We start from the raw sequence: 27,693 nt of genomic DNA on the forward strand, positions 1-27,693 counted from the left end.
CAGTGCACCAGAAGTCACAACAGACCCTGACCCTGGCTGAAGGAGTCAGTCTCGAAATGGACCTTTTTTCTTTTTGGCTAAATTAACATTTGGCATTTCAGGGTGCTGGCCCCACGCCCAGCCTCTCTGGCCTTCTGCCTGTCAGCTCCTTTGAGGCTATTTTTGCCATTCACTTATTTATTAACTATTATTGCTCCCCAGGACAGATGGGCACACAGGCATACTGACATGCACATGCACACACACACACGCGCACACACATGCACACACACACACTTTAAACCTGGAGCCTGTTAGAAAAGCCAGCATGTACTCGCCAGGCTGAACCTGGGGTGGAGAAGGAGAAGCCATCAGGAGGACGGTCATCCTGGGTAAGGCTGGAGGAAGGGCCGTCGGGGTGGCAGGAGGCAGCTGCCTCCTCAGAAACGCCCCCAGCCCCAAAGGCCTCGCTGTGCTTGTTCTAGCCCTCAGAGGTGTTCAGCCCTGGGAAGGGCTCATGTGAGAGGACTGTGCATTCCGCCTGGACCATCTTTCCAGGGAAATTGGCATGGGGAACTGGGACCTCTGAGCGCCCCCTGCTAGGATATAGGAGAGCACTCGCCTTCCCCTTGGGGAGGCCCCAAGGTCTGCTTCTCTGCCTGACCCCACCAAACCCCCATCTTCTAGAGGAGGGAAACTTGGCTCCTGCCTTCAGAGAGCTCCCAGCCTAGTGCGGACAGCCCTGGACTCTGCTTGTGAAAGGAGCAGGCTTGGGTCTGTCTCAGCATCTGAGATCAAAGGGTATCGGAAGGCATAGGCCTGAGCGGAGGGGCAGAGTGTGCCCAGCCCCGCCCACCATTCCATCTCAGGGCAAATGCCCACCCCTTGGCCCCCACATTCCCATGTGCGTGTGCACGGCGCAGATGCTTGCGTGACCGTGGGATAATCCTCATGCTGGCTTCCAGTCTCCTTGTCTCAGGCCCAGCCATCTGCTCTGGGATGGTGGCCTCACCATGTTTCTTCCACACCTGGCACCGGGACGCTCAAAGGCCGGCATGGAACCACAGGGAGGATGGAATGAAAAGCGGGACCTTCTGCCATAGGCTGCCCGAGGCCTCTCTCAGGGCGTTGGCCTGTGTGTTGAAGAGATGGGAATGGTGCTCCCTGCCACTCCAAGGACACCAGGGCCTGAGCAGGTGCTGTGTCAGGGCTGAGTCCTGGGGTGGCCCCCTATGCTCTCCCCCTGAGCTGGCCACCCTCCCCTGTCCTTCTTTTCTCATACCTGAGAACCCTTCTCTGCCTCAGGAAGACACTGTGCTCCTGGGACTGGTTTCTTACTGCAGAGGGACTGTCAGCTGCCGGGCCCTGTCCTCTGGGGCCCTTCTGCCTTGGGGCTTGGTGACAGGTCTTCTTAGAATGGTGTCAGGGAGCTCTTGAGGGCAGGGGCTTGTCTGTCCCCAGCAGATTGGGAACTCTGAGGACAAACGGGTACTGCTCCTTAGTCTGAGAGCCCCCTGAGGATGGCATTGCACCCCCTCTTCTATCCCATCAGGACCCGGTTTCTAGCTGTGGGATGCAGAAGGTGCCCAGTCCTAGGCGCCTGAAGATCTGGGAAGGAGGCTGTGGGATGTGGAGGCCTCAAGGCTGTAGCTGGGGATGCGGGAAAGAGAGAAACTTCCCACCTCCCACGGCACAGAATCACATCCCCTTAGTCAGTGGTTTCCCTCTGCTTCGCCTTCTCCGAAGGGGTGGGGCGGGGATGGGTTTTATAGCTGGGGTCAGGATTCCACAAGCCTGATAGCCAGTGGAGTTTGTACCCAGCTTGGGCTCGTGCCCAGCATGGGCATGAGTAAGGAAGAGGTGGATGTGAGTGTGGGATGGACCGGCAATCAGGGAGGGCTGGGCTGGTGCCTTTTGGCGGACTCAAGACTGAGGCCAGACCTCCTGTGTCCTCTTGGGCTGCTGCCTTCTCTGACCTACTCCTGAGCCTGGGGCCAGGGTGGTCCCAGTAACTGGTCTGTGCTCTCACTGCAAGGTGCTGGGAAGTCTCTCCTGTCTGTGAAGTCAGCCCTGACACTCCTCCCCGGGAGGGAAACGGGGAAGTTTCTGCACCGTGTGTCCAGATACTGCTGTACCAAAATTCCTGGGCTCCTATCGGGTGGTATCTCTGTGTCTGTATCTCCCCTACTTGAGAAAGGACCATCTCATTAATTGGCGTGCTCGCCCCTCCCCTGGAATGGCCCTAGGCCTTGGATTCTTTTGGAGCCTTATGGCCTCTAAAGGCTTGATGAGAAGAGAGACCAAGCCTGCTGCTGATGGGCCCAGCCTGGAGCCATTATCCCATGGTCTGGGAGGAGGCGAGTCCTTACAGCTGGGCATTCTGGTTGGGGTTGAGGAGGGGGAGTCACAGCGTCCCCTGCCACCAGACATGAGCTGAGCTCACTGCCTCTGCCCTGCAGTTGTGACTCAGTGGCTGTGTGGTTTAATGGTAGGTGCTGGGGCATTCCAGTTAGGCGACTCTGCATTTGAAACCCAGCTCTGCCACTTACCTGCATACAAGAGCCTTGGAGAAGTGATGGCAACTATCTGACCCTCAGTGTCCCCATTTAGCACTTGGAGCTATTGGTATCCACTCCACAGGGCTGTTGTGAGAATTTGTGTACTAATCTGTATAAAACGCCCTAACCTACCTCCCTGCCTATGGGACTTCTGTGGGCAGCCCGAGAGGAGGTATGTCTGCTAAATGACTAGCTCCTCTGGCCACCATGCCTGCCCTCATTTTTTCATGATCTTGTTCATTTTAGCTTCTGGCTGCTTTAACTGCTCATCCAAATCTAGACTCAGCTTTGGTGCCACTTTGCCGAGAGAAAGGATAGAAAGCCTGGCAGCATTAGCAGCTGAGCAGAACCCTTCAAGGGCCCCTCTGCCCAGGAGGAAGCTGACAGTCCCAGTGCCTGCACAGTTTTCTGCTTCCCAGTAAAGACTGCATTATTATGAGCTAATGTCTGTGCTGTCCCTGGAGTGGCCAGGGGAGAAACACCGGGTAATGTGATTATTACAACAGTGACAATAACAACAATAGCACACCAACAAGCCACACACATTTACGGAGAAGGCCGTGAGTTGAGGGGCTGGCTCCAGGCCAGGGCTGTGGTTAGCACACCAGGAATGGCTGTGGCGCTTGAAGACAGTGAGTTTCAGGCTTTTCATGCTCAACTCTCTCTCCCACAGTCCTCCCCCATTGAATAAAAAGCCAACAGGACATATCAATAAATCCTTTCCACTATAGCATAGCAGTAGGTTTGATATAATGTGGTCTTGTGCCCGCCTGGGAGGCCAGTGGGGGAGCTCTCAAAAAGGAGGGTGGTGGTCTCCATCTGTCCTGTGTCCACCATGCCCCTTACTCTTTACTTGCCCACTCAGAACTCCTCCCACCCAGTCATTGCCTACCACCCACCCTTGGATGACGATGTGAGCCAGGGTACAGGGAGCAATTGCCCTGTGAGAACTCTCCATGGCTCAATCTGATGGTCAGAGTGGACCACACCCAGGTACTAGATTTAGGACTAGGTGTCATGATGAGATAATGTCTGTGCTGCTCAGAACTGGCATAAGTGCTAACATAGTATGATGTGATTATTGTAGTGTAGTGGCTAAAGACCACCTGAGTTTGAATCCTGGGTTTATCATTCATATACTGTACAACCTTGAGGAAATTACCTAACCTGTCTGGGTCTCAGCTTTCTCAGTAGGAAGTGGAGATAATAAAAGTAACCTACTTCTCAGCACTGGTAAACATGCTTGTAATAGTGTGTAGCACCTGGTCAGCCCTACAAGGATTTACTCTTTTATAGTCATCCTTTCAACAGAACAATAAGCACTTGGAGTGATTCTCACCCTTGGGGTCTGTTATATGTTAAACTGTCTCCCAGAAAAGATATTGAAATCCCAACCCACAGTACCTACGACCTTATTTGATAATAGGGTCTTTGCAGATGACAATGTTAAGATGAGGTCATCAGGGTGGGCCCTAATCCAGGGTGACTGGTGTCCTTATAAAAAGGGGAAATTTGGACAGATGCAAATTTACACAGAAGCAAGATGACCTCAAGACAGGGAGAGAACACCATCTACAAGCCAAGGAACACCTGAGGCTACCACAAGCCAGGAGAGAGGCAGGGAACAGATTTTTTTCTTCTTGGGAAACAGCCCTCAGAAGGAACCAACTCTGCCAACATTTTGATTTTGGACTTCTGGCCTCCAGAACTGTGAGACAATAGATTTCTGTTGTCTTCCACTGAGTTGTGGAATTTTGCTGCAGTAGCCCTAGCAGACTAGTGCAGGATCTGAAGGGGGTATGGTGTGGGCCACTGCCCCTCACTGCTGCCCTGAGCTGCTTGCCACCCCCAGGGACAAACAGTGTCAGAACTGAGCAGGCCGGGGTGACAAGGCTTTGGCTGGCCTTAGGCCTCTGGCATCTGTCTCAGATGGTCCAGGCTCTTGACCATGTAGGAGAATGGAGATGGGGTCATCTGTAAGGCCTGGGGCACAGATCACTCACCCCTCACCTCCCACCCTACCTTCCTGCCCCTCACCTCTTTCTTAACCCACTTCCTGCCTCATCCCTGCTCCAGGCAGGAGGAAAAGGAGAAGGGAGGTAACAAATGTCTGCGAGGACAAGCCAAAGCAGGGTTTTGGCCTGAACATCTCTCCCCTTCTTCTTGCCATCTCCTGGAGCCTTAACTGTGATCTCTAAGCGGGAAATGATCTGCCTGTCTAGGATGTGTCTGTGTGTCTGTGCATGCATGTGAGTGTGGATAGAGAATGTCCTTCATTAAGCTGCTGTGGCCTCGTGACCATGACTCATAAACTTACAACCAAGCTGTGCTGGACAGAGGAGACCTGTCTCCAGGGTGGGTGATGCCAGCTCCTGATATAGCAGCCAGTGCCAAGGCCCTCCGCAGCACACCTTGGCAGCCTGCCCCGCCTGCTCCCTCCAAAGAACGGTTTGTTCAGTTTCATTTGAGGAAACAGATATGTCTTGAGCATCTCTGTATGCATAGCCTAGGGATACAATGATGAGGATGGTGCGGGCTTCACCCACAAGGAGCTCATCATTTGTGCTGGGTGGAGGTGTGTGGGGCGTCTACAACAACTGCGCGAATAACTCAATACAAGGTAGAATAAAATGAGCACGGGGGAAGTGCAAGGTGACAGTCGGAGTGGGAAGAGCGGCTCAGAGGAGAAGGGGAGCTGAGCAGCAGCTGGGGAGGGCTGGATGGGGGAGAGCCCAGGGAAGGCTTCATGAAATGGCTTCATGAAGGAGGTAGCTTTTGAGAGGGGCCCCACAGCAAAAGCCTCGCTGGCAGGGGGAGCGGAAACAAAGGTTTGGAAGCTGGAATGTGCCACGTATGTCCGGGTACACAGAGTCTTCCCCGGTGACCCAAGCACAGGGTCCTCCCTGGAGCAGGCAGGAGTTGAGGCTGAATGTGACACATCATGGCTGCCCTCACATGCTGGGGCGAGGAGTATCTATAGAACCAAGGTGTAAAAGGGGATCCATGGAGCTCTGCGGGCGGGAGTGCACGGTGCAGTCTGTACTTTAGAAGGGTCGGTTGGACAGGGAGCATTTACAGGATTGAGGAGGCTGATGCAAGTCTGGCAACGTGGGTATGGGGCCTGAGGTGGGAGTAGGAAGGAAATGGTGAAGGGAGAGACATTTCTGTTGGAAAAGTGACAGGATTTGGCAAGCGAGGAAGAGGAGGCGTGGAAGATGAGCCAGAGTGATGGAATACTGCTGCCATTCAAAGAGAAGTGGGTGGGCGGACAGCACTTCCCTGTCCTGTGGGGGCGCGTGGAGGGGAGGGCCTTGAGTGCCACCTGACTGTGTGCTCCTCAGATGCGTGGAGGGCCTGGAATCATGATGAGGGGAGGGGATGCAGCGCTCTCTCGGGTACCGGGTGCGCTATCAGTGTTCCCTAGAGAAACAGAACCCTTAGGATTTATATAGACATAGAAAGATTCACTATGGGGGATTGGCTTATGCAGTTACAGAGGCTGAGAAGACCCATGAGCTGTTGTCTGTAAGCTGGAGGACCAGAAAAGCCAGTGATGTGGTTTCAGTCCAAGCCTGAAGGCCTGAAACCCAGGAGAGACAATGGTGTAAGTCCCAGCCTAAGTCAGAGGCCTGAGAACCAGGAGCCTGCTGTCCAAGGCCAGGGGAAGATGGATGTCCCAGTTCAAGAAGAGAGCGAGTTCTCCCCTCCTCTACCTTTTTGCTCTATTCAAGCCTTCAGTAGTCAAGCCTTCGGTGGATTCAATTGATAACGCCCACCTGAATTTGGTGAGGGCGATTGCTGTGGTTTGAGTTTGTTTCCACCGAAACTCACGTTGAAATTCGATCCCCGATGTGGTGGTGTTGGAAGGTGGGGCCTAGTGGAAGGTGTGTGGGTCTTGGGGACAGATCCCTCACGAATGACTTGGTGCTGTTCTTCTGGTAGTGAGTGAGTTCTCACTCTGCTGAGGCTGGATTCGTTCCTGGGAGAGTGAGTTGTTGTAAAGCCAGGGCGCCCATAGGTTTTGTTCCTTCACACATATCTGCTTCCCCTTTGATCCTTGCCATGTTGTGACACAGCATGAAAAGCCTTCCGCAGAAGCGGAGCAGATGCTGGTGCCATGCTTCTTGAACTTCTCAGCCTGCAGAAGCATGAGCTAAATATACCTCTTTTCTTTCTAAATTACCCAGTCTCAGGTATTCTGTTATAGCAACACAAAATATATTAAGGCAGCAATTTTCTTTACTCAGTCTGCTGATTCCAATGCTAATCTCTTCTGGATGTACCCTTGCAGATACACGCAGTTATAATGTTTTACAACTATCTGGGTATCCCTTAGCCTAGTCAAGTTCACATGTAAAATTAGCCCTCATGCCAGGGATGGTAGGAACATGGACCAGGTGGTGAGGTGGGATCTTTTGGGAACATGTGCAACTGGCCTTTCCAGGAACCAGTGATCAGTGTGGGCCTCAGCTCCTGAGGTCTGAGTGCTCTGTAACTTAGACCTACCGACGGGTGCAGTGGCTGGCTTCACCAGGGAAGTGAGCCCACTCTGATTCCTGTGAATGGCTGTCTCCTTGCCTGCAGAATTGTTGGTAGCCATGGCTGGTCTAGAGTCTCGCTCTGTTGGAAGGCCACCCACTCTGCATTTTCCTCCAGCACATTGTAGGCATCCCAGGCCATCTTACCTTACAAGCCTTCATTTATATCATTTTCTGAGTTCTATTTCATAAAATTCTAGAATGTCAGGGCTGGAAAGAAGTATAACCATCATCTCCAGCCCTCTCATTTTCAGAGGAACAAATGGCGGCCCAGAGAGGTGAGGTGACCACCCAGGGTCACATGGCTACTCCATGGCTGATTTAGATCCATCTGAATGGATTGGATTTAGACCTGCTGTCTTCTGACTTGAGATACTGTCCCGTGGCCCCTATCTTTTCCATGTTACCTCCTTTATTTGTAGATTTCTGGCCACTTCAATGCCAGGAGCGACACATCCATCTCTAGCATTCAGCAAAGTGGACATTTAGTGAGGACTTGTCCTTGAATGAGAGAAGGACAATGACTAGCCTGTGCAAATATCTGTTCAGTTACAGAGTTCTGGTGGCAAGGGTTTAAGGTAATGTTCTCTCTGGGGACCTGTTTGTCCAGGATTTGTGAGGGGAGGAGGGCTCACTGGCCAGCGGGCAGTTATCTCCCTCACTGCCCCATTAGGGAGCCCAAGAAGAGGAATGAGGAGAGAGGGTGGGAGCCTCTCACTGACTTCCTGAAGAAGCAGAGCCACCTGTGGCCTTTTCATGCCTCCTGCCCTGGATCACATGGTGGAGGTGGGGTAGGGGAGAACCTGGTACCTTGGGGGATGCCAAGAAGTCAGGGGCTCTTGAGCTAGACAGATCTGCTGTGGGGACAGATGGAACTGCAATGCACCTTTGGCTCTCAGCTCTCTCAGGGGAACGAGCTATTTGTCTGCTCAGGCTGCTGTAACATTTACCAGAGACTTGGGGGCATAAACAACAGAAATGTATTTGCTCGCAGTTCTGGAGGCTGGATGTCAGGATCAAGGTGCCAGAGGATTGGGGTCGGATGAGGATTCTGTCTTTGGGTTGCAGATGGCTGCCTTTCGCTGGGTCTTTTTTCTGTGTTCTCACAGAGAGAGAGAGATCTCTGGAACCTGCTCTTTTTCCTATGAGATGAGAGTCCCAGTCTTATGACCTCATTTAAGCCTAATTACCTCCCTCAAGGCTCCATCTCCAAATACACTCACACTGGGGGACAGGGCTTCAACAGAGGAATTTTGGGGGCCATAATTCAGTTCGTGGCAGAGAGAGTTTCTGAATAATAAGAGCCACGGGTTGGTGTTTTCTTCTCTCAGGGTGCCTTGTCCCCAGCGTGAAAGCCCTATCGGGTAGGAGTTTGCTCAGAATCTTGAGGTCTCTACCAGTTTCTATGAGAGACTTCTTCCAGGTCCCTCAGTGCCTTAGAGCCTCCTGCCTCCTTTCTAATCAAATCAGGGACAGGGAGGCCCTTTGGGAGGTTGTCCAGGCTGTTCCACTGTTGAGCAGCCTGATGTCTTCCCCAAGACAAGGGGACAAAATGTTCTGGCTATAAATGTCCCAGGGAAGGAGGTTATTGCCTTTAGCCCCTTTTTGGGGAAGCATCTGGAAGTAAGTTCTGAGGAATGAAGTCTCAGAAAGAGGGCTGTTGCGGCAGAGGTGACCTGTCCATTCAGACAGGTCCTAGAGGAGAATGGGCCCCTCGGAAGGTCAGTGTCATGGCCACCCAGGCCTCCCACACCACCTGTCCCTTTCTGCTGATTCTCCTTTTCCTTTGCCCTGCCCTGTTCTTGGACACCTCACCTGGGGCCTGTGCTGTAACCCCTGACCCTAGGTGGGGCCTTTATCTTGGATTTGTATGGAACATTCAAAGTAGAGAAAATAATGAATTACCATATACCTACCATTCAACCAGCAGTTGTCACGATTTTGCCACATTGATTTCACTTACTCTTTTTTCTTTTTTTCTTCTTGCTGAAGTATATTAAAGCAAATTCCAGCCATCATGTCCCTTTACCCCTATACACCTAGCATGTATTTCTGAAAACCGTCTGTACCTGAATTTGATCTTTGCCTCTCTGTGACCCTGGGTCCACTAAAGACGCTCAGTTTCCTCACTGTGAATGACCCCCAAAGGGCGTGGTATTCGGGTTAAATGGAGGAGAACCTAAAAAGGAAAACAATGTAGTAAGAAGGTGCACCAGATTAGACCTGGAGGCCCGGGCTTTGTAATTAAACTGCATTCTTTCTGGTTGGAGCTCCTCCCCAAGGCCACAGAGGCCACAGAGGCGCTGTGGGATGTGCCACCTCCTTTCTCGTTTCAGGAAAAGTAATCACTTTCTAAACGGTCCCGCAGACGCTGAAGAGAGGCTCATTAGTTCTCCCAGGGGCTGCCATCACCCCTGGGAGGACAAGCTCAGAAAGAATCTGGGTCATTTTCTTTTGTGCCCTGAAGCCCTCCCCAGGGCTCTGGTGAGAAGTGATCTGACTGGCTGAGACCACAGGCACACTGACACTTGGCAGGTCCGCTCTGGCTCTGGCATGGAGGTGGTACTAGTATACCATGGAGCTGGGGGAGAGGCTGGATAACCCTCTGTCCAGGCATGGCGGAGGGTTCCACCCTGTCCTCTGGTCCCCAGCTGAGCCAAAGGAAGTTTTATGATTCCATCCCATTCCTCTCTAACAAATGCATTTCTCTCCCTCCCTTGGCAACTTAAGCTGTGTTTACAGAAAATATGAGTCTAGAATAAACAGTTCCTATCAGACCCGAGGACCAGTGGGGGCTGTGGGAGAACCCATGGATCCTCTCCCTGGTGATAAGGGGTGGCCGCGGGCTCTGCTTTAGCTCACCCCAAGGATCTTCTCTCTAGGGACCCAAGGGGCCGCAGTGGTGGAAGCTTTGGAGTCCGCCTTATGTTCAAATCCTGCTTCTGGCTGTGACTACCTGTGCAACCTTGGGCAGGTTACTTAGCCCCTCAGAGCCCCAGTTCCCTCATCTGTAGACCCTCGGGAGCATTGCTTTAAAGATGAGCCATCAGGGCCAGGCATGGTGGCTTTGTAGTCCCAAACACTTTGGCAGGCTGAGGCAAGCGGATCACTTGAGGTCAAGTGTTCGAGACCAGCATGGGCAATGTGGTGAAACCCCATCTCTACTAAAAATACAAAAATTAGCTGGGCATGGTGGTGCGTGCCTGTAATCCCAGCTACTTGGGAGGCTGAGGCAGGAGAATTGCTTGAACCCAGTAGGCAGAGGTTACAGTGAACCAAGATCATGCCACTGCACTCCAGCCTGGGCAACAGAGCCAGACTTTGTCTCAAAAAAAAAAAAAAAAGCCATCAAGTCAAGCCCTAGCTGAGAAGTGGTCCTCAGAAATGCTGCTTTCTCTCCCCTGAGTTGGAGCTCCTCATCCCCTGGTGTTTAGTCCTGGACACAGGAAATCATTGGCTGAAAGAACATCCATATGGTTTCTGAGGAACATTTGCCATATGTTAGCTCGTTGGAGTGTCAGAGAAGTGGGAACTATTATCATCCCCATTTTACAGTTTAGAAAAACAGGCTTCGAGAGGATAAAGGGTCCCACAGAGTTGCACAGTAAGTGTGCAGGTGGGGCGTGGGTGTGGGACGAGCTAGTAGGTGAGATCAGTGTAGAGGGGCCGGCAGGAGGGCCGTGCTGCGATTGTCCACTTGGGAGCAGGGAAGGCTGGGGTGGACTGAGGAGTGATGGCAGGTCTTTGAAGTTTGGTGTCCCCCAAAGTCATTCTTCATTGATCCATCCCAGGCAGATGCCGGGCAGTTTATATGCCTTTAGCCCAAGACATACTGTCCAGACCACCTTCTTCCCCTGTTTCCCTCCTCCCTTCTGAGTTTTATCTGAATCAGGGCTGGCAGGGAGCTTCACAGTCATCTCCCCAAACTCTTTCTGCATCGTCCCATCCAAGAGTGAGGCTGAACACACAGGATCACACAGTTCGCAGCTGGGCTGGGGTGCAGCTCCTGGGCCTCACTCTGTCCGTTCTGCAGCACCCCTTTGTCTCCCCTGCTCTCTGCTGCCATTTGCTCCTTCAAGGACAGACACTGGGTTTCATGTCTCTCGCACCCAACATGGTTAGGCTTGTAGAACAAAGCAAAGGCAGGTGAACTGCTTTCCCTGCCCTCACTGAGGAAGACCAAGAGGGCCTCAAGCTGCAACCTGAGGTATTTATGTTAGACTGACAGCAGGCCAAGCAGAGTGGCTTGGATGGGCCTGCTGTCCTGTTTCCAAAGGCTGTTAATCGGTTGCTCCCTCTGATGAGAGGCTCACTGCTCTGGGATTTGTTTGCTGGGATCCTATGCAGCTCTGGATACAGAATCCACCCCTGACCTGGCTTCTCAACACAGGCTTCAGGTTTCTGAGAGGAGACCCTCTGCAAGCCTGGCTTTCTATGACTCCACTGTGGAAATTCTGTCTGGGAGGGGTCATCTCCCTCTCTGCTCAGGCTGAGATCAGAGGCCTCCCAGAAATCAACCACCCTTCCTTGGGCCCAGCCCATCCAGGGGCCTGAGCTCATGGCTCAGCCATCTCTGGTCAGGGACAGGAAGTGCTCCTGCGTGCTTTAGATTAGGGAAATGTTCCGTGTTCCGTGTTTTAGGCACGCTCAGCTCCTGCCTTCCGAAAGGTCACTGCTTAAGAAAACAGTCTGGTCCTTGGCTTGGCCCATCTGCTGGAAGATGGGCTGTGATTCCTCTCCCACGAACTGGCAGTTTCCAAGATGAAAATGGGAAAACAGAACAGGGGAGTGAGGCTGGTCCCGTCCCGGAGGAGCCGGCGTCATGAAGCCTGTGTCTACTGAGGACGGTGAGGGCGTCTCCAGGGGCTCCGTGACTTCTTAGAGATGTGGATTTAACCAGGAGACAGCACATGCTGGCCTGTGCCGCCTGCCCTATCAGGCTGTGCTGGGCGTCTGTGCCGGGAGAGGGACGCGGTCACCAGCTGTTCTGACAGGCACGTTCCTGGACAGGGCTATTTAGGGCAATCATTGAACGAAGCACATAACCATGACTGCCCTTTTTTTTTTTTTTGTCATTGTTTGTTTGTTTGTTTTGTTTTTAGCCTGAGGAAGGATCCAGATGTTTCTAGTTCTGCAGATGTCTTTTTGTGGTAAAGCTGAAGAACAGAGATAGGAAATGAGGGATGGGGGAGTTGGATCCCAGAGCCTTCCACATGACCAGATGACCCTCAATGGGGGCTCAGGTTCCTTCTGCACCAGACCCCCATTAAGCCTAACTCCCAGCTCCCCAGCACATCTTCCTCCAAGGTTTTTGCTCTTAGCCTCTCCAAGCTCTCTCTGCCACCACAACACAGTGGCTGTCAGTGCTGTAACTGCTATCTCCATACGCTTGAAATCTCACCCCCAAACCGTCCCTGCGGCCCTGGCCCCTTTGGGAACCCCAGCATACAAGGTTTCTGGGCTTTTGGAGGACACAGTGGTTGCACTGTCTGGCGTCTATTCAGAGTTGGGGGAGAGCCCACGGGGACGTCCTATTGGGTCCTTTCTCTGTTACTGTTTGTTCTTACTTCTCCCACCACATCCTGTCTCCTGGTGAGGTGAATACCTTCTCTAAGGGCAGCCTAGTGGCAGGAATCTGCAGTAGGACTGGGGGTGCTGGGCCAGAGCCTCAAATAAGGGCCCCCAGGCCATGGCCAGAGAGGCCTATGAGGCAAAGTGTCCTCTTTCCTGCTGCAGCGTGCCCCATGTGGTCAGGAAGCCTCGAGGTCTAGCTTGGTTCCCTCCTGCTGTCTCTTCCCATCCTCCCCTATGTGGAGGAAGGTTTTATGAGTGGGGGCTTGTTGGCACCTTCTAGAAAGGAGAGGGCAAGCATCCTGAGCTCCTGGATGCTGGCAGAGCCTAGGGTGGGGAAGTTCTGATGCCTGTCTGGGGAGAGGGCACGTTCCAAAGATAGGGAGTTGCGTGTGGGTGGGGTTGGTACCTGGGCCCACAGGCTGCGGGGATGGACACTGGGCTGTGTGGGGGTGGGGGATGAGTGACAGGGCTGCAGTGCATCCACCTGGGACTCTGTTGTGCTGTCAACAGTGGAGAGCCCCACATGGGCCTGCTCACCTGTATTGACATGTCAGCTCAGGTGTCCCATTAGGTTAAGCTGTGAGCCCAGAGGCTTTGGTCCCAGGGCCACCCTGGTCATCAGGCTGTGAGGACAGGAACAACTGTTTCCCCTCTGGAATGAGTCCTGGGGGTGAACTGGGGGTGCTGGGCCTGGTACTCTGTGGGAGCTTGGACTTAAAACATGTTGCTGGCTGGGGGTAACAGGCAGGGGAAGGAGAAAGGTACGCACTGGGATCCTGGGCCAGGCTTAGGCCTTTGTCCTTTGTCCCCTCAGGCTGAGTCAGCATCTGTTGTCTCAGGAGTTTCTGTCTCAGGCTGGGCACTATGAGTGTCACCTCCCCTAGGCGTCGAGGACAGGCCCCTAGCCTGGTGATCCGACTCCTTGGTCAGTGATGGGTGAGGCCTGGCAGGGGTCTGCTTCCTGCTTATTTGAAGCTCTGGTTTCTCTTCTGAACTGAAGGGAATCCAGTCCACTTGCCAGACATTTGTTTTGCTCTTATACATGCTCAGCCCTCTGTGAGTGGACCCCCGTGGTGGATGGTAGGCTCTCCTTGAAGCAGGCACTAGTACGCCCTTGACTGTTGATTCCAGGAGGCCCAGGGAAACTGCAATGGAAGAGATTAGTGGAGGCACAGGGCAAGGAGGAAGAGCTTTCTGGCAAACTGAAACAGGAAGCTCATGGAGGGAACAGGTTAGGCTTGGTAGTAGAGGGCATATTTGACAAACCTGAGTGATTTGGTGTAGCTGCTGGTTTGGAGATGAGTGGGTGCTGGAATGGCTAGTGCTAAGGAATTTAGACTGTATCCAGTAGGTGATGGCTATTTAAGTTGTTTGAATAAGGATAGGGTGAGGTGGCTCACGTCTGTAATCCCAGCACTTTGGGAGGCCCAGGCAGAAGGATCAGTTGAGACCAGGAGATTGAGACCAGCCTGGGCAACATAGTGAGACTGCATCTCTACAAAAAATGAAAAAGTTAGCTGGGCAAGGTGGTGCATGCCTATAGTCCTAGCTACTTAAGAGGCTGAGGTGGGAGGATCGCTTGAGCTCAGGAGTTAAAGGCTGCAGTGAGCTATGATTGCACCACTGCAATCATGCAATGGGCGACAGAGTGAGCATGATTCTACCTCGAAAACAAACAAACAAACAAACAAACAAACAAACAATGGATGTGATGGTGATTAATCTAAGAGCTGCTGTTGTTGAGCCTTTATTTTATGTCCTTTATGTGTCCTGTTAGATTTCATCCTTACTGCAACTTTCTAAGGTGGATGTTACATTGGTTTTCACCTGGTCATTCCAAAGGCAGGCAGAGTGCAGGATGTGGCCAAGGGCATTGGAATAATAGGACATTAGCCCTTCCCAAACAGGCAGTTCACTTTGGGATATGGCTCTGCCATTCCTACTTATGCCTGGGAGGTGCAGGGTGGCCCCAGGCTGCTGTGTTGAGGAGGAGGAGGAGGAAGTGGGGGGATAAGGGTCAGGGGAAGAAGAGGAGAGGGAGGGAACTCTACAAGGGACAGAGCTGCCCTGGAAGGAGTCTTTGTGGGCTGTTTCCTGAGGAGTTCTACAAAGGAAGCTTCCAGTCACTCTACCATCCTTAAGAGTGATGAGCTGTGTTCCAGCCCCCATCCTTCCCTCCCTTCCTCATTCTCTTAGCTCTGGTGGAGGCCCTGAGGGCAGATGGGGGCCTCTCACTGGGTTGACCGGATCCAGCACCTGCTCATGTGGGAGAGCAGAGGGACCTCAGGGCTATGGGGCCACACTGCCTCAGGGAACACAGGTCTCAGCTGGGGAAGTGGGTGTGGGAGGACCTGTAGAAAAATACAGATTTATTACTGCTCCTTCCCTGCCAGCTGCGTGTTTGCCTTTCCCAGGTCAGTGGGCTGGTGACAAGAGAAGGACAAGTTAATTTATATCTAGGTGATAGATTAGCTCTCCTAACCACAGAGAACTTTCTCAGGTCATCCAACTGGGGCTTGGAGGATGGGAGGGGCCGGCGAGTGAGGGAATGTCTCTGGGGCAGTTTCCACCTTCTGCCCGGCCTCTGTTAAGGAAGCAGGTGAGGTACAAGAGAGGCATCTCAACATGAGTGGGCATCTTAACCTCCTGGAGAGCTTGCTGGGCTCCCAGAGTTTCTGATCACAAGGTCGGAGATAGAGCCCAGGATTTTGCATGTCTAGCTGCTTCCTGGGTGATGCTGCAGCTGCTGCTGCTCTGGGTATCCCACTTTGAGAACCACTGCTCTAGATAATCAAATAATTTTTGGTGGTGCTTCCCTTGCCTTTCTGTGCTGCTTGGACAGCACTGTTAGCAGGAACACAGCCTTTCCACCTGTGAAAGCCGCATCCCACCTTTAGACCCTGACTCCAAGGATACCTTCTCCAGTGGCCACCCTGAGAACTAGCATGTGCTGGGCCATCTGTCCTTTTATCCCCACATGCTACCTGGTTTCATGGCCCACGATTGTATGCACCTAGAGTACTGGGACTCAATCTTACCAATCCCTGGGGGCCCCCGGCACCTAGCACAGCCCCTAGCACATAGAGGAAATAGGTATTGAGTGGATGTAGTTAAAGCAGACCCTTATAAGGGTTAAACCTTTCTAAAAACCCAGGGTCAGATGGGGAGGGGATTTTAAACATTTTACAGGCTGGTTATAGGCAGAGGCAGATCAAGAGCCTGGCTGCCTGTATAAGATAATTTTATAGAAAATATTTCATAAGCTTAAAACACTAACTTAACTCTCTAAATCTTTTCTATACTTTATCTACAGAGATTCACTTTTATATAAGTAAATGTGGTTTGTATAACTATTTTAATTTAATTTTATTTTTTGAGTCACAGTCTCACTCTGTCGCCCAGGCTGGAGTGCAGTGGCAGGACCTCGGCTCACTGCAACCTCTGCCTCCTGGGTTCAAACGATTCTCCTGCCTCAGCCTCCCTAGTAGCTGGATTACAGCTGCCTGCCACCATGCCTGGCTAATTTTTGCATTTTTAATAGAGACGGGGTTTCACCATGTTGACCAGACTGATTTTGAATTCCTACCCTCAGGTGATCCACCCACTCGGCCTCCCAAAGTGCTGGGATTACAGGAGTGAGCCACCACGCCTGGCCGAGTATAGCTAGAACTTTGTGTCTGCTTTTTTTTGTTGTTGTTTTTTGAGATGGAGTCTTGCTCAGTTGCTCAGGCTGGAGTGCAATGGCGCCATCTTGTCTCACTGCAACCTGCGCCTCCCGGGTTCAAGCGATTCTTCTGCCTCAGCCTCCCGAGTAGCTGGGACTACAGGTGCATGCCGCTACGCCCGGCTAATTTTTGTATTTTTAGTAGAGATGGGGTTCCACCATATTAGGCTGGCTGGTCTCGAACTCCTGACCTCGTAATCCGCCCACCTCGGCCTCCCAGAGTGCTTGGATTACAGGCGTGAGCCACCATGCCTAGCCAATCTAATGTCTTTTTTTTTTTAAATGTAACATTTGTATACTAATTTTCTTGCTGAGTGTACAAATGAATGTCATTTGTGTGCCGTTCCTACATTATCTCACTCAATTCTCATAACGACGCTGAAAATATGTGTTACGACCATGTTCACGCAGTACAGCATCCCTTGGAAGTGATGTTCCATGATTTACTTAATGTGTCCCAAGCATCAAACATGGAACTGGTGTCTAGATTTTTCACTGTAGGTCCAGAGATTTTTGTATTCTCTGAGCCCACCTCTGATATTTCTGTTTATGTGGCCACTGTACGTAATTGAGGCGTTTTCTAAAACCACACTTTAAAAAATTGAAATTCAGTTTTCCACCTCTGTCTATCCCAAACATTTTTGTCAGCCCCAAAGAAAACCCAATACCCATTAGTAGTCACTCCCAATTTCCTCCTCCCCTCAGTCCCTGGCAACTACTAGTCTGCTTTATGTCTGTATGGATTTACCTATTCTGGATATGTCCTGTAAGTGGAATCATACAGTATGTATCGTTTTGTGTCTGACTGCTTTCACTTTGCAACTTTTTTTTTTTTTTGAGACAGGGTCCCACTCTGTTGCCCAGGCTGGAGTGCAGTGGCATAATCATATAATAGCTCACAGCAGCCTTTATCTCCCTGGCTTAAGCAATCTTCCAACCTCAGACTCCCTAGGAGCTGAGACTGCAGGTGCGTACTACTATGCCCAGCTAATTTTTTTTTGATTTTGAGTAGAGATAGGGTCTCACTATGTTGCCCAGGCTGGTCCCAACCTCCTGAGCTCAAGTGATACCTCCTGCTTTGGCCTCCCAAAGTGCTGAGATTATAGGGATGAGCCACTATACCTGGCATTTGCAAAATATTTTTCAGGTTCATCCACATTGTAGTATGAATCAGTGCTTTATTCATGTTTTATGGATGAATAATATTCCATTTTATAGCTAGAGCACATTTTGTTTATCTGATCCCATTCTTTTTGGGGACCAGAGAAATCTAAGTGCTACTGTTGGTTGCTGACGTGTGATGCATGTTTAAGAAGAGAGGGCATCTCAGGAGAGGAGTGTGCACTGATGGCGATGGCATGGTCTGTAGGGAGGCTGAGAGCAGTAGGGTGTCTGGAGAAGGGAGAGTTGATGGTTAGAGCTGGGGCTGGGTGTGTGGCCTTGAGGGATCCAGAGGTCAGAGTAGGAGGATAAAGCTTGGCCAGGAGGGGCAGCTGAGGGGCTGTCACATTCCTAGAACAGAGGAGCAGCCAGTTCAGGGAAATGTGATCGCTGGACTCCAAAGATGTCTGCAGGTCTGGGTGTGGATGGCTTCAAGGCGAGGCATTTGGTCCAAAACCAAGGAGTGGCCTAGTGCCCAGATGGAAAAGGTCCTGGGTTCCCATAGGAGCAGGAGCAGTGGCGGCGGCTTGGTGGGTGTGCTAGTGGCAGGCTGGCCAAGGATGGCAGTGGCGTGTTCTGGAGGAGAGTCAGCTCAAGTGGAGAGGACCCAGGAACTGTTGAGAGGGCCTTATTAGGAGTCCAACTGGGTGGAGTCATGGGAGCACAGACTTGCTCAACCCCAGTCGGCCAAGCATCCTTGTCCCGCCCATCATTACAACAGAGCCAGTGCTCATTAAGCCATTATTTGTGCCATTTTGAGTGACCGTGGGAGAAATGGAAAGGGAATAACCTTGAGTCCCTAGAGCCCAATCTAAGGAGGAAAGAGAAAAATCCCTTTCCTCTTCTCTTCACTCTCTCTAATCGAAATGAAAATGCCAATTTGCTGATCAGTGGCACCAGACAATAATCTCTGTGACTGCCTGGGGAGCCCTAGATGTGGGTATTTTAAACCACAGGTTTTATTATTGTTCAGGTTCGGTGTGGCCAACAGATCAGGAGACAACCGCCATGGAAAAGATAGTTTGTTACTCATGGCTCCTAAGAAGAGGCCACATGCCATGCCAGGCCAAGGCAGGTGTTTCACTTGAGGCCAGTAGTTTTAGACCAGCCTGGCCAACATGGTGAAACCCCATCTCTACTAAAGATAACAAAAACTAGCCGGGCCTGGTGGCAGGTGCCTGTAGTCCCAGCTACTTGGGAGGCTGAGATGCGAGAATTGCTTGAACCCGAGAGGTGAAGGTTGCAGTGAGCCAAGATGGTGCCACTGCACCTAGTCTGGACAACAAAGCGAGACTCTGACTCAAAATAAAAAAAATAAAATAAAATAAAATAAAAAGGCATGATGGTCTAGTGGGGAAGGCCATGGGCCTTGCATTTGGTATGGCCCTGCTCAGGCCTGGCAGGAGGCACCTCTCCCCTCCTGTCCTCCCTCCTCACAGATCCTTCAGGTCCTAAAGGAGAGAACCAAGTTGGTGTTCAGTCCTCTCTGTCCCAGTATTCTGGGTCTGGAAGCATTTGCATTCAAAGCAAGGGAAGAACTCTGACATGGAAACTCTGTAGCCTGAGACGCCTTGTCTCTACTTCTCCATCCTGTGCACTAGACTGGTGCTCAGAGCCTGGCCATGCAACCAAGGGAGTGCGCAGAGCAAGGCTGCTGCAGCCTGGCGGAGGGCCGGAGTCCCTTGGCATGAACACCAAAGCCACAGCATGAGGGAGGACAGGCCTGAGGAGCTTGTGCTGTTTGACCTCACTGGCCTTTGCTGAGCCGCTGTGTTTTCAGGGCCGCTCCATCAGGCATTGCAGCAGCATGGTGACAGGTGGCACTTCCAGCAGCTCTCGCAGGCTCGTTCTCTGCCCTGCCCTTCTGGCATCTTCTTACCATTCCCGCAGCACTGGTGACACAAGGGGGCAGGTTTGTCAGAAAACCGAGGCCCAGAGTCAGCTGCTGAGACCCCAAGATAAACGCACTGATCAGACCATGCTGGCAGGGTCTCTTTTTCAGAGCCAGTTGAAGATGGGGTCTGAAAAGATAGAATAAAACAGAAATGTGTGTTTCGGCGGAGGGGTCTGCTGCCCAGATGTGTCCACATTTGGCCTGACTCCTCCAGTCTGTCTTCCCTGCTGGCCAAGGTAGTGAGCCCTGATCCTGTGATTTTTCCCATCAGGCTCCACCTAATCCAAAAATTCTCGAGTGCTGAACTCAGAGTGGACCCACAACACACTCAGAGCCCCTGCAGCTGGGAGCTCTTGTCTGAGATGGAGGCTCTCACTTCTTTCCCCAGCGGCCTTCCCACTCAGGAGGCCTGTGCTAGTGTTTGTTCTGGGCATAGTGCGCATTCTTCTCTCCAGAACACAGCTGGAGAGATGGGGCAAGGCAGAAGCTGGGCCCCAGACACAGGCAGGGGACATGGGCCGACTGCCCACCTCCTGGCCCCTGACCATGGTTGAGTGGGAGGTCTGGATGAAGCAGTGAGAAGGTAAGGGCTGAAGATGCTGCCAGGAGGGCTTCTCCTTAGTATTCTGAACTGACCAGTGGCTTGAGGGGTTACCTTGTTCACACTGTGTCTGGCAAGGATGGTGTTTGTTGGAAAGCTCAGTGAAGAGGGAACTGTCTCTTATTTGAGTCTTATGTTCTCAGCACTTGGGGTGCTTGGTCAGTGCTTGTCAACCAGCCTTTTGGTCTGCATTTGAAAGTCCCCTTCCAGAGCCTCGAGGTAATGTGACATCGTGACTCAGACACAGTGCTGACTCTGCGGCCTTGGCTGGTATCTTGTAATCAGCTGTTCTGCTTTGTTAAATGTTTCCTGGGTGGGCATATCTTGATCTTCCTCACTGGATTTCGGGTTCTTCAAGGGAAGAGAACTGGATCTTACTCCTTTCTTGTAAACTAACATTTTGTAAATCAAACTGTTGGCTACAGTCAGGAAGATGAACACCTGTGTGTAGCTGGCTGTAGTCAGAATAGCATGTAAGGAAGGCTACAGAGAGAGAGAGAATTCCCTTCTGGCTGGAGAGAGCAGAGAAGGTCCAGAGGATGGATATGGATTCCAGACAGGGATCAGATTGAGAGAAAAAGGGATAGAAGAGTGTGACAAAGACATACAGGAAGGAGGGACCCGGGGTCCATGCAGGGCAGCTGTCTGAGGAGCAGCTCCCGGCGGGCTGGGAAAGCCCAGCTCAGGAGTTCATTCCTAATTTCATGGACAGCAGGGACCCTCCAGGAGTTTTTGAGTGATGTGGCTGATTGATTCTCACAGCAGTGGTATGGGGTAGGTTGGGAGGAGAGAGCGGCATTCCTAGAGGGATGGACCCAGGAACTGATTGCGCACCTCACTTGCTCGCTCAACAGTGCTGCCTGAGTTTTTCCTCGTAGCCATCCTCTCTTACTGGTCAGGAAAGCAGGTCCAGGCAACACAGGGCATAGGTGGTGGAGCCACAGCTTGAATTAACCTAGGGCTTTCTGGCTCTAAATATGTAATCTGTACTCTTATTTATTTATTTATTTATTTAGAGACAGGGTCTCGCTCTGTAGCCTGGGCTGGCGTGTAGTGGTTGGTGCAGTCATGGCTCGCTGCAGTCTCATCTTCCCAGGCTCAAGGAATTCCACGTCGGCTTCCCAGGTAGCTGAGACCACAGGCGTGTGCCACCACACTTGGCTAATTTTTGTATCTTTTGTAGAGATGGGGTTTCCCCATATTGCCCAGGCTCATCCCCAACTCTTGAGCTCAAGGGATCTGCCTGCCACAGCCTCCCAAAATGCTGGGATTACAGGCGTGAGCCACCGTGCCTGGCCAATCTGTGCTCTCAGTACTGCTCAAGACATTGCATGATGCGGAGGACAGATGGGGAGACACTGGTGAAGACATCTTTTGATTTCCTTGCCATCACACAGTGTTGAGGAATGCTTTACTGCTTTCCTTTTTTTCTTTTTAAACCACCAATCTCTAATTATATAATAAATATAACATAAATACATCTTCCCTGTGAAAAAGAAGAAATTGTAGACACAACTAGGGCTCCTTTAAACATTTTCCCAACCTGGTCCTATGAGCTGCTCTTCCTTGGATGGAGAGATTCAAAAGAAGCCCATGCATGCCTTCCTGGGCCCCCGTGGCTTCCAGCATCCTGCCAGCATTGTCAACACATGGCCACCAGTCACCATCAATCCAGTGCTGTCAGGCAGCCAGATTTGATCCCAAGAATAGTAACTCTGGGTTGGAGCCATGCTCTGCAGCCCGGCATTCCACCTCTGGGCCTGCTCCAGGCAGTATGTTTGGAGAGTCGAGGGTTATCCTCCTTGCCATAGACCTTAAAAGGTCCTGCTCTTGGTCTAGGCATCTCTCACGTGCCCTGATAACCGATTGTGGTTCTGCCTTATCTTTAACATGTTGGAACCCTCCCTAAGCCTCTTGTGTTCTCAGCCTATCTCAGCTCATAGAGAGACGAGGGCCATGGGTCCCCATCCAGCTCAGAACACGTTTCCCTTTTGTGTCCTAATCACACCACCTTTAAGCTCTCAGGGGTGCCCAGCACTGGTCTTGGAGGAACTGGTGGATAAGCTTCTCTTCATAGCCCTTGTCCATGTGACTGTCCCCTGTGGATCTGCTCCAGCTTGTCCAGGTCGTATCTGAGGTATGACCTGGGCACCCGGTCTTTGCCTGTGGATTCTGTGGGGACAGGCACCATGGAGTCATCTAGGGGGACATCTGAGTCTCTCGGTATATTTCTAAGACCCTTTCTGGGATAGGCCAGGTTTTTAGGTGGGTTCGGTAACGGTTACCTGCCACCCTACCTCTCCTCACTACCTCTGAGTAGAGGTCTCAGAGAACAGCCGAAAGGGACTGGGAAGTTTGGGGAAAAGTTCCTGTTATGAAGAATGCTGACCAGGGAGGGAGATTAGGACCCAGGAGGGATCCCAGCTTCTCTTCCCTACCCCCCAAGAAAAGCTGCCTTGACCTTTCCACCACTTGTTCCAACAAAATCTTATATAAGTGCCCCTGGGCAAAGCTGTTAATAGCCATTGAGGGTGATGTCTCTCTCTTCCCTGCCCAGCTCCCCTACCTGACTGTAGCCACTATGTGGGCTCCAAGGATGGTCAGACAGATGCTTGTTTTTCATCCTGAGTGCCAATAACCACAGAAATGGCCCTTCCCTCTCATTTTTTAAAGTAGAGGGATGTGGTAGTACGAATGGCCATTCCGCATCTGGATGGGGCTCTGCTGGTCCCTGGTTCCGCAGCCCTCTGGTGCTTGGCATTTCCCTGAGCCCCCAACGCTGAGCCTGGGCTTAGCATGCAACCTCATTTACCACCTGTCTGACCCACCCAGACATGTTAGAAGCATGCATGCTCTTGGGGAACTTCAAACCCAGGACCATTGCTATGTAAGTTTTTCAAAATTATTTATGCATGTTTGGAAACTGAGAGAAGAAGAAAAAACAAACACCTCTAGTCCCATCACTCTAACTAGCTACTATTAGCGTTACAGTGAATTATTTCCAGCTTTTTGTGGACATACACATGTGTGTCCCCACAGGAGTGCAGTGTTCCTTTTTCTTTTTAAAATTTAACTGCTTTCATACTGTATCAGCTCTTTATGTATTTATTTTTTATTTTTATTTATTTATGTTTTGTTTTTTTGAGACGGAGTCTTGTTCTTGTTGCCCAGGCTGGAGTGCAGTGGCGTGATCTCGGTTCTTTGCAACCTCCGCCTCCTGTTTCAAGCGATTCTTCTGTCTTACCCTCCTGAGTAGCTGGGATTACAGGCGTGCGCCACCACACCCGGCTAATTTTGTAGTTTTAGTAGAGACAGGGTTTCACCATGTTGGTCAGGCTGGTCTCGAACTCTTGACCTCGTGATCTGCCCGCCTTGGCCTCCCAAAGTGCTGGGATTATACGCGTGAGCCACTGTGCCTGGCCCGTATCAGCTTTTAAATATCCTTCCTCTTTTCATATGGCCAAATGCATGTTTTCTACAGATGCTGCATTATTTTAAATAACTGCATAGTATTTTATTAAATGGATTTACCATATCACAGTTTAACCATTCTCCTATTATTAGACTTTAGCTCATTTCCAGTTTGTCAGTGTTATAAATAGTGCTGAGATGAAGGTCTTTGCACATAAGGCTTTTTCCTTTTTAAGGATTATTTCTTAGGATTCTCAGAAGCGGAATTACTGGGTCAAAGAGTTTCTGAGGCTCTTGACACATATTGCCAAATTGCTGTACAAAAGGATTGAGCTGGTTTGCATTCCCACTAGAAGGGCAAGCGGTGCTGGTCTAGCTGCGTCTTGAAGCATCCGGCTGCTTCTGTCACAGATGAGGAAACCAAACAAAGCCCAGGATGTAAAAGCAGTGATCCCAGGGCATGCAGTTACTTGGGAGCAGAGGTGATTCTGGACCCCAGACCCACAGGTTCTGTTTTAGACCTCTTTACTCTCCTCACTACCTACTCCTATCTTAGTAACACTTCCCTTTTTATCAGCGGTGTCCCAGTCCCTCCTATTGCAGAGACAATTCTTGATGGGTCAAAGAGAACATGTAACTGCCGCATCTGAACCCATGTTCCTTGCGCTTACTGCATATGTGGAATGGAAAGTGGCCAGGGGTCTGGGGTAGGGCTTTAGTTGTGCAACTGCCTTTGTACACAGCCCTTAACCCCTAGCCTTCTGTTTCCTTACCTGTTAACTTGGGGATATTAATACCCGACTTGTATGTTCCACAGGGTCGTTATATGGACTGACTCATGCAAAAAGCACACCCATACAGTAAGCAGTACAAATGAAGTGTGCTGTTATGATTATGGTTATTCCTGAAGCATTCCTGGGATGAAAGGTTCAGCATTAGGGTACTAAAGGTCTAAGTCAATTAACTAACTTGTAATACCAGTTTGTTCCAGAGAGAATTGGAGGTATCTATCAAAGAAGCAGACATCAAGGTTAAAGAAAACTAAACTGAGAAAAGTGATGCTGTGGCCGGGTGTGGTGACTCAAGCCTATAATCCCAGCACTTTGGGAGGCCGAGGCGGGCAGATCACGAGGTCAGGAGATCGAGATCATCCTGGCTAACACGGTGAAACCGCATCTCTACTAAAAATCCAAAAAATTAGCCAGGCGTGGTGGCAGGTGCCTATAGTCCCAGCTACTCGGGAGGCTGAGGCAGGAGAATGGCGTGAACCCGGGAGGCGGAGCTTGCAGTGAGCCAAGATTGTGCCACTGTACTCTAGCCTGGGCGACAGCAAGACTCTGTCTCAAAAAAAAAAAAAAAAAAAGTGATGCTGTACAATAATAATAATATATATATAGTTAGCAATACTGTACTATTCACTTCAAAATGTGTTAAGAGGGTAGATTTTATGTTATGTGTTCTTTACCACAGTAAAAAAAATAAATAAACTTTAGAAAGCAAAGCAATATGGAGAGGGAAAAAAGTAAGACCTAGGGACAATTCAGATGGGACACTCATTACACCCTTCGGGGAGTAGAGACCATTTTAACATAAAATAGACGACCATGGTCCAATAGAAACATAATGTGAACTGTATGTGTAATTTAATGTTTTTCTATAGCTGTATTTTTTTAAAAGTGAAAAGAAACAGGTAAACTGAGTTTTAGGCATACACTTTATTTAACCCAGCATATCCAAATATTATCATTTTAACAGGTAACTAATATAAAAAATACCTGTGGGTGACTTTATGTCTTTTGTTCACATCAAGTCTTTGCAATCTGATATCTATGGAACATTCCAGCATTACAGAGAGTTCCACTGGGCAGCACCGCTGTAGACTTTGGCCCTCCAGCTTGCCTTGGAACTCTTAGAGAAGCCAGTGCAGGGCTGAAGCGTGGGGAGGATATGGAGAGAGCTCCCCCAGTCCTGCCCCTGGGAAATTCTAAGGGGATAGCTGGATGGCCGGCCCTGTGGGAGCTCCCAGTCCAACAGGGGAATCTTGAGGCTTTAATGAAGGAGAAAGCTCTCCCATTGATGAACTTGCAGTGAAATTTGGAACCCACAAGCAGAAAGATGATCCTTTACAGTTTTACTAATTTGCACCTAACACTGTGGTAGGTACAAATAGTTATAGTGACAGACTGCAGCATGGCTTGCTAAAGGAGGTGGATATGACCCAGAAGACAAGGACATCACAGGAGGGGGTTAATGGCATGGGCAAAGAAAACATGGCAGGGACAAGAAAATTGGGACAGAAAGGAGATGTACGTGACTTGAATGGTGAGGACCTAGGGTAGAGGTTGGAGTGTGTGTAGGGGTGGAAATATTATAAACATTTAGATTTGATCTGATAAGCTGGGGCTGCTATTTTAGGCACTTGAGCTGAAGAGTGATTGGATGAAAATGGTATTTGAAGATTATCCCTGTGGTAGTGGCCCTGCGTGCTGCGTGGTTTGGAGGCGACAAAGGGCTGGGGTGCAGTGATCATGAATGGTCAGATATTATTCAGATCTGTCCTTGCAAAACTGCAGAGAACCAAGCCCCGTTCGGGATCTTGTGTTGTCTCAGTCCAGGAGACCCCAGGGCAGACCCCCTAGACCATGTGATGGCCACGTGTGACCAGTTCGAGTTGGGGCACCCTCGGGTCCCTCCATCACTCTGCAGCCAAAGTGTGCGGGTCCCAGTAGAGGGGCGGGGGAGCACTTGGTTTTGGAGGGGAAGGGACTTTGTTAGAAATTATGTGGGGCACTCATTGCTGGTGAGACCCGACCTCCAGGTACTGGGAGAGTTGGTTGCTATGGCAGTGGGCACAGGTAGCCAGTGCTGTGTACAGGAGGGCAGCAGATGGTTGCTTTGGTGCTGCAGGGCTGAGGCAGTAGAGTTCCCCAGACAAAGAGGTGCCTGAACCCCAAGACACCCGTGAGCAACTTTGTCAGTGCCTGGCAGTCAGATAGACTTTTCGACAGGAGGGTTAACCCTTAAATTTGCCTTCTTGCTGTTCTCTTGGTCCTCTCTTCTCTACTCTCCTAGTAGCAGCCTCTGTGCTGTGTCTATACCCACACAGTCCCCTTCTCTGTCTGTTTTCACCCTCTTAGTTTGTCATCTGGCCTGCCAGGGTTTGAGCCAGGGATAGTTACAAAAGCCCCCTTTTCCTCAGTCCCCTTCCTCAACCTCCTGTGCTCTGGCTTGAAAAAGTCCATTTGACTTTAGATCAAAGGAAGAAATAGTTGAGAAGGGCAAAGAAGATCCTCCCTGCAGAACAGAAGAAGACATTTAAACCAGACACCAGGAAGAACTTCCAGACATGAACTTTTTAAATTTTGAGACAGAGTCTCTCTCTGTCACCCAGGCTGGAGCGCAGTGGTGTGATCACAGCTCACTGTAACCCTGAACTCCTGGGCTCAAGCCATCCTCTTGCCTCAGCCTCCCGAGTAGCTAGGACTACAGGTATACACCACCGTGCCTGGCTAATTTTAAAACTTTTTGTAGAGACAGAGTCTTGATTTTTTTGCCAAGGCTGGTCTAAAAGTCCAGAGCTCAAGTGATCCTTCTGCCTCGGCCTCCCAAAGTGTTGGGATCACAGGCATGAGCTACTGCACCTGGCCAGCCATGGTGATTAAGGGCTGGCATGGATGAGTCCATTCCTTTCCTTGGCAGTCTTTGAGCACAGGCAAGACTCCTGCTTGAAGTGGGGCAGAAGAGGGGCAAGTGATTCTGGATATTTCTGTGCCTCCCTCTCTGCTATGCTGCATCAAGCAGTAAGGAAAAAGTCAGCTAGATGAGGCACAGAGGCAAGTGCTGGCAGGGCTCCTTCCCTTCCACCTAGTTCCACCCATTCTTAGGAATGTCAGGACAGAGACAAATTTAGCTCTTCTGTTTATTGAGGGTTTGTGGAAGGAAAAATAATAGCATAAATCCTTATTGGGCAAGGGGAATTCCTTCTCGGCGGGACCTTTCTTCCTTTCCCAATTCCGGGAGCTCACATTGTACAGAAGTTTCCCCAAAGTCATGGGAAGGGTGAGGCATGTGTGTGAAGTGCCCGCAGGCATGCATGCCCCTGTGTGCTAGAGAAAGCAGGGCCCCTGATCCACTGTGGTATGGATATGGGGTTTTTAAAAATCTCTCTCCTTCCTCCCTTCCTTCCTCCCTTCCTTCCTTCCTTCCTTCCTTCCTTCCTTCCTTCCTTCCTTCCTTCCTTCCTTCCTTCCTTC

General features: G+C 50.7%; 1 protein-coding gene across 2 annotated transcripts in view; it reads left to right on the plus strand.

Annotated features, from left to right (window-relative positions):
• Positions 1-27,693, plus strand: part of ADCY5 (adenylate cyclase 5) — a 167,332-nt gene that overhangs the window by 23,318 nt on the left and 116,321 nt on the right. The window contains exon 1 of one of the 2 annotated variants that reach the window (XM_011950793.1): positions 8,638-8,796. The exons of the other annotated variant lie outside the window; for it this stretch is intronic. Coding sequence (XP_011806183.1) covers positions 8,713-8,796 — 84 coding nt within the window. The 5' untranslated portion in view covers positions 8,638-8,712. Of the gene's footprint in view, positions 1-8,637; positions 8,797-27,693 lie in introns of those variants that run through there. 2 annotated transcript variants of the gene reach the window in all.

Source organism: Colobus angolensis, unplaced genomic scaffold, assembly GCF_000951035.1.
Source record: "Colobus angolensis palliatus isolate OR3802 unplaced genomic scaffold, Cang.pa_1.0 Scaffold31, whole genome shotgun sequence".
Taxonomy (NCBI): Eukaryota; Metazoa; Chordata; class Mammalia; order Primates; family Cercopithecidae; genus Colobus; species Colobus angolensis.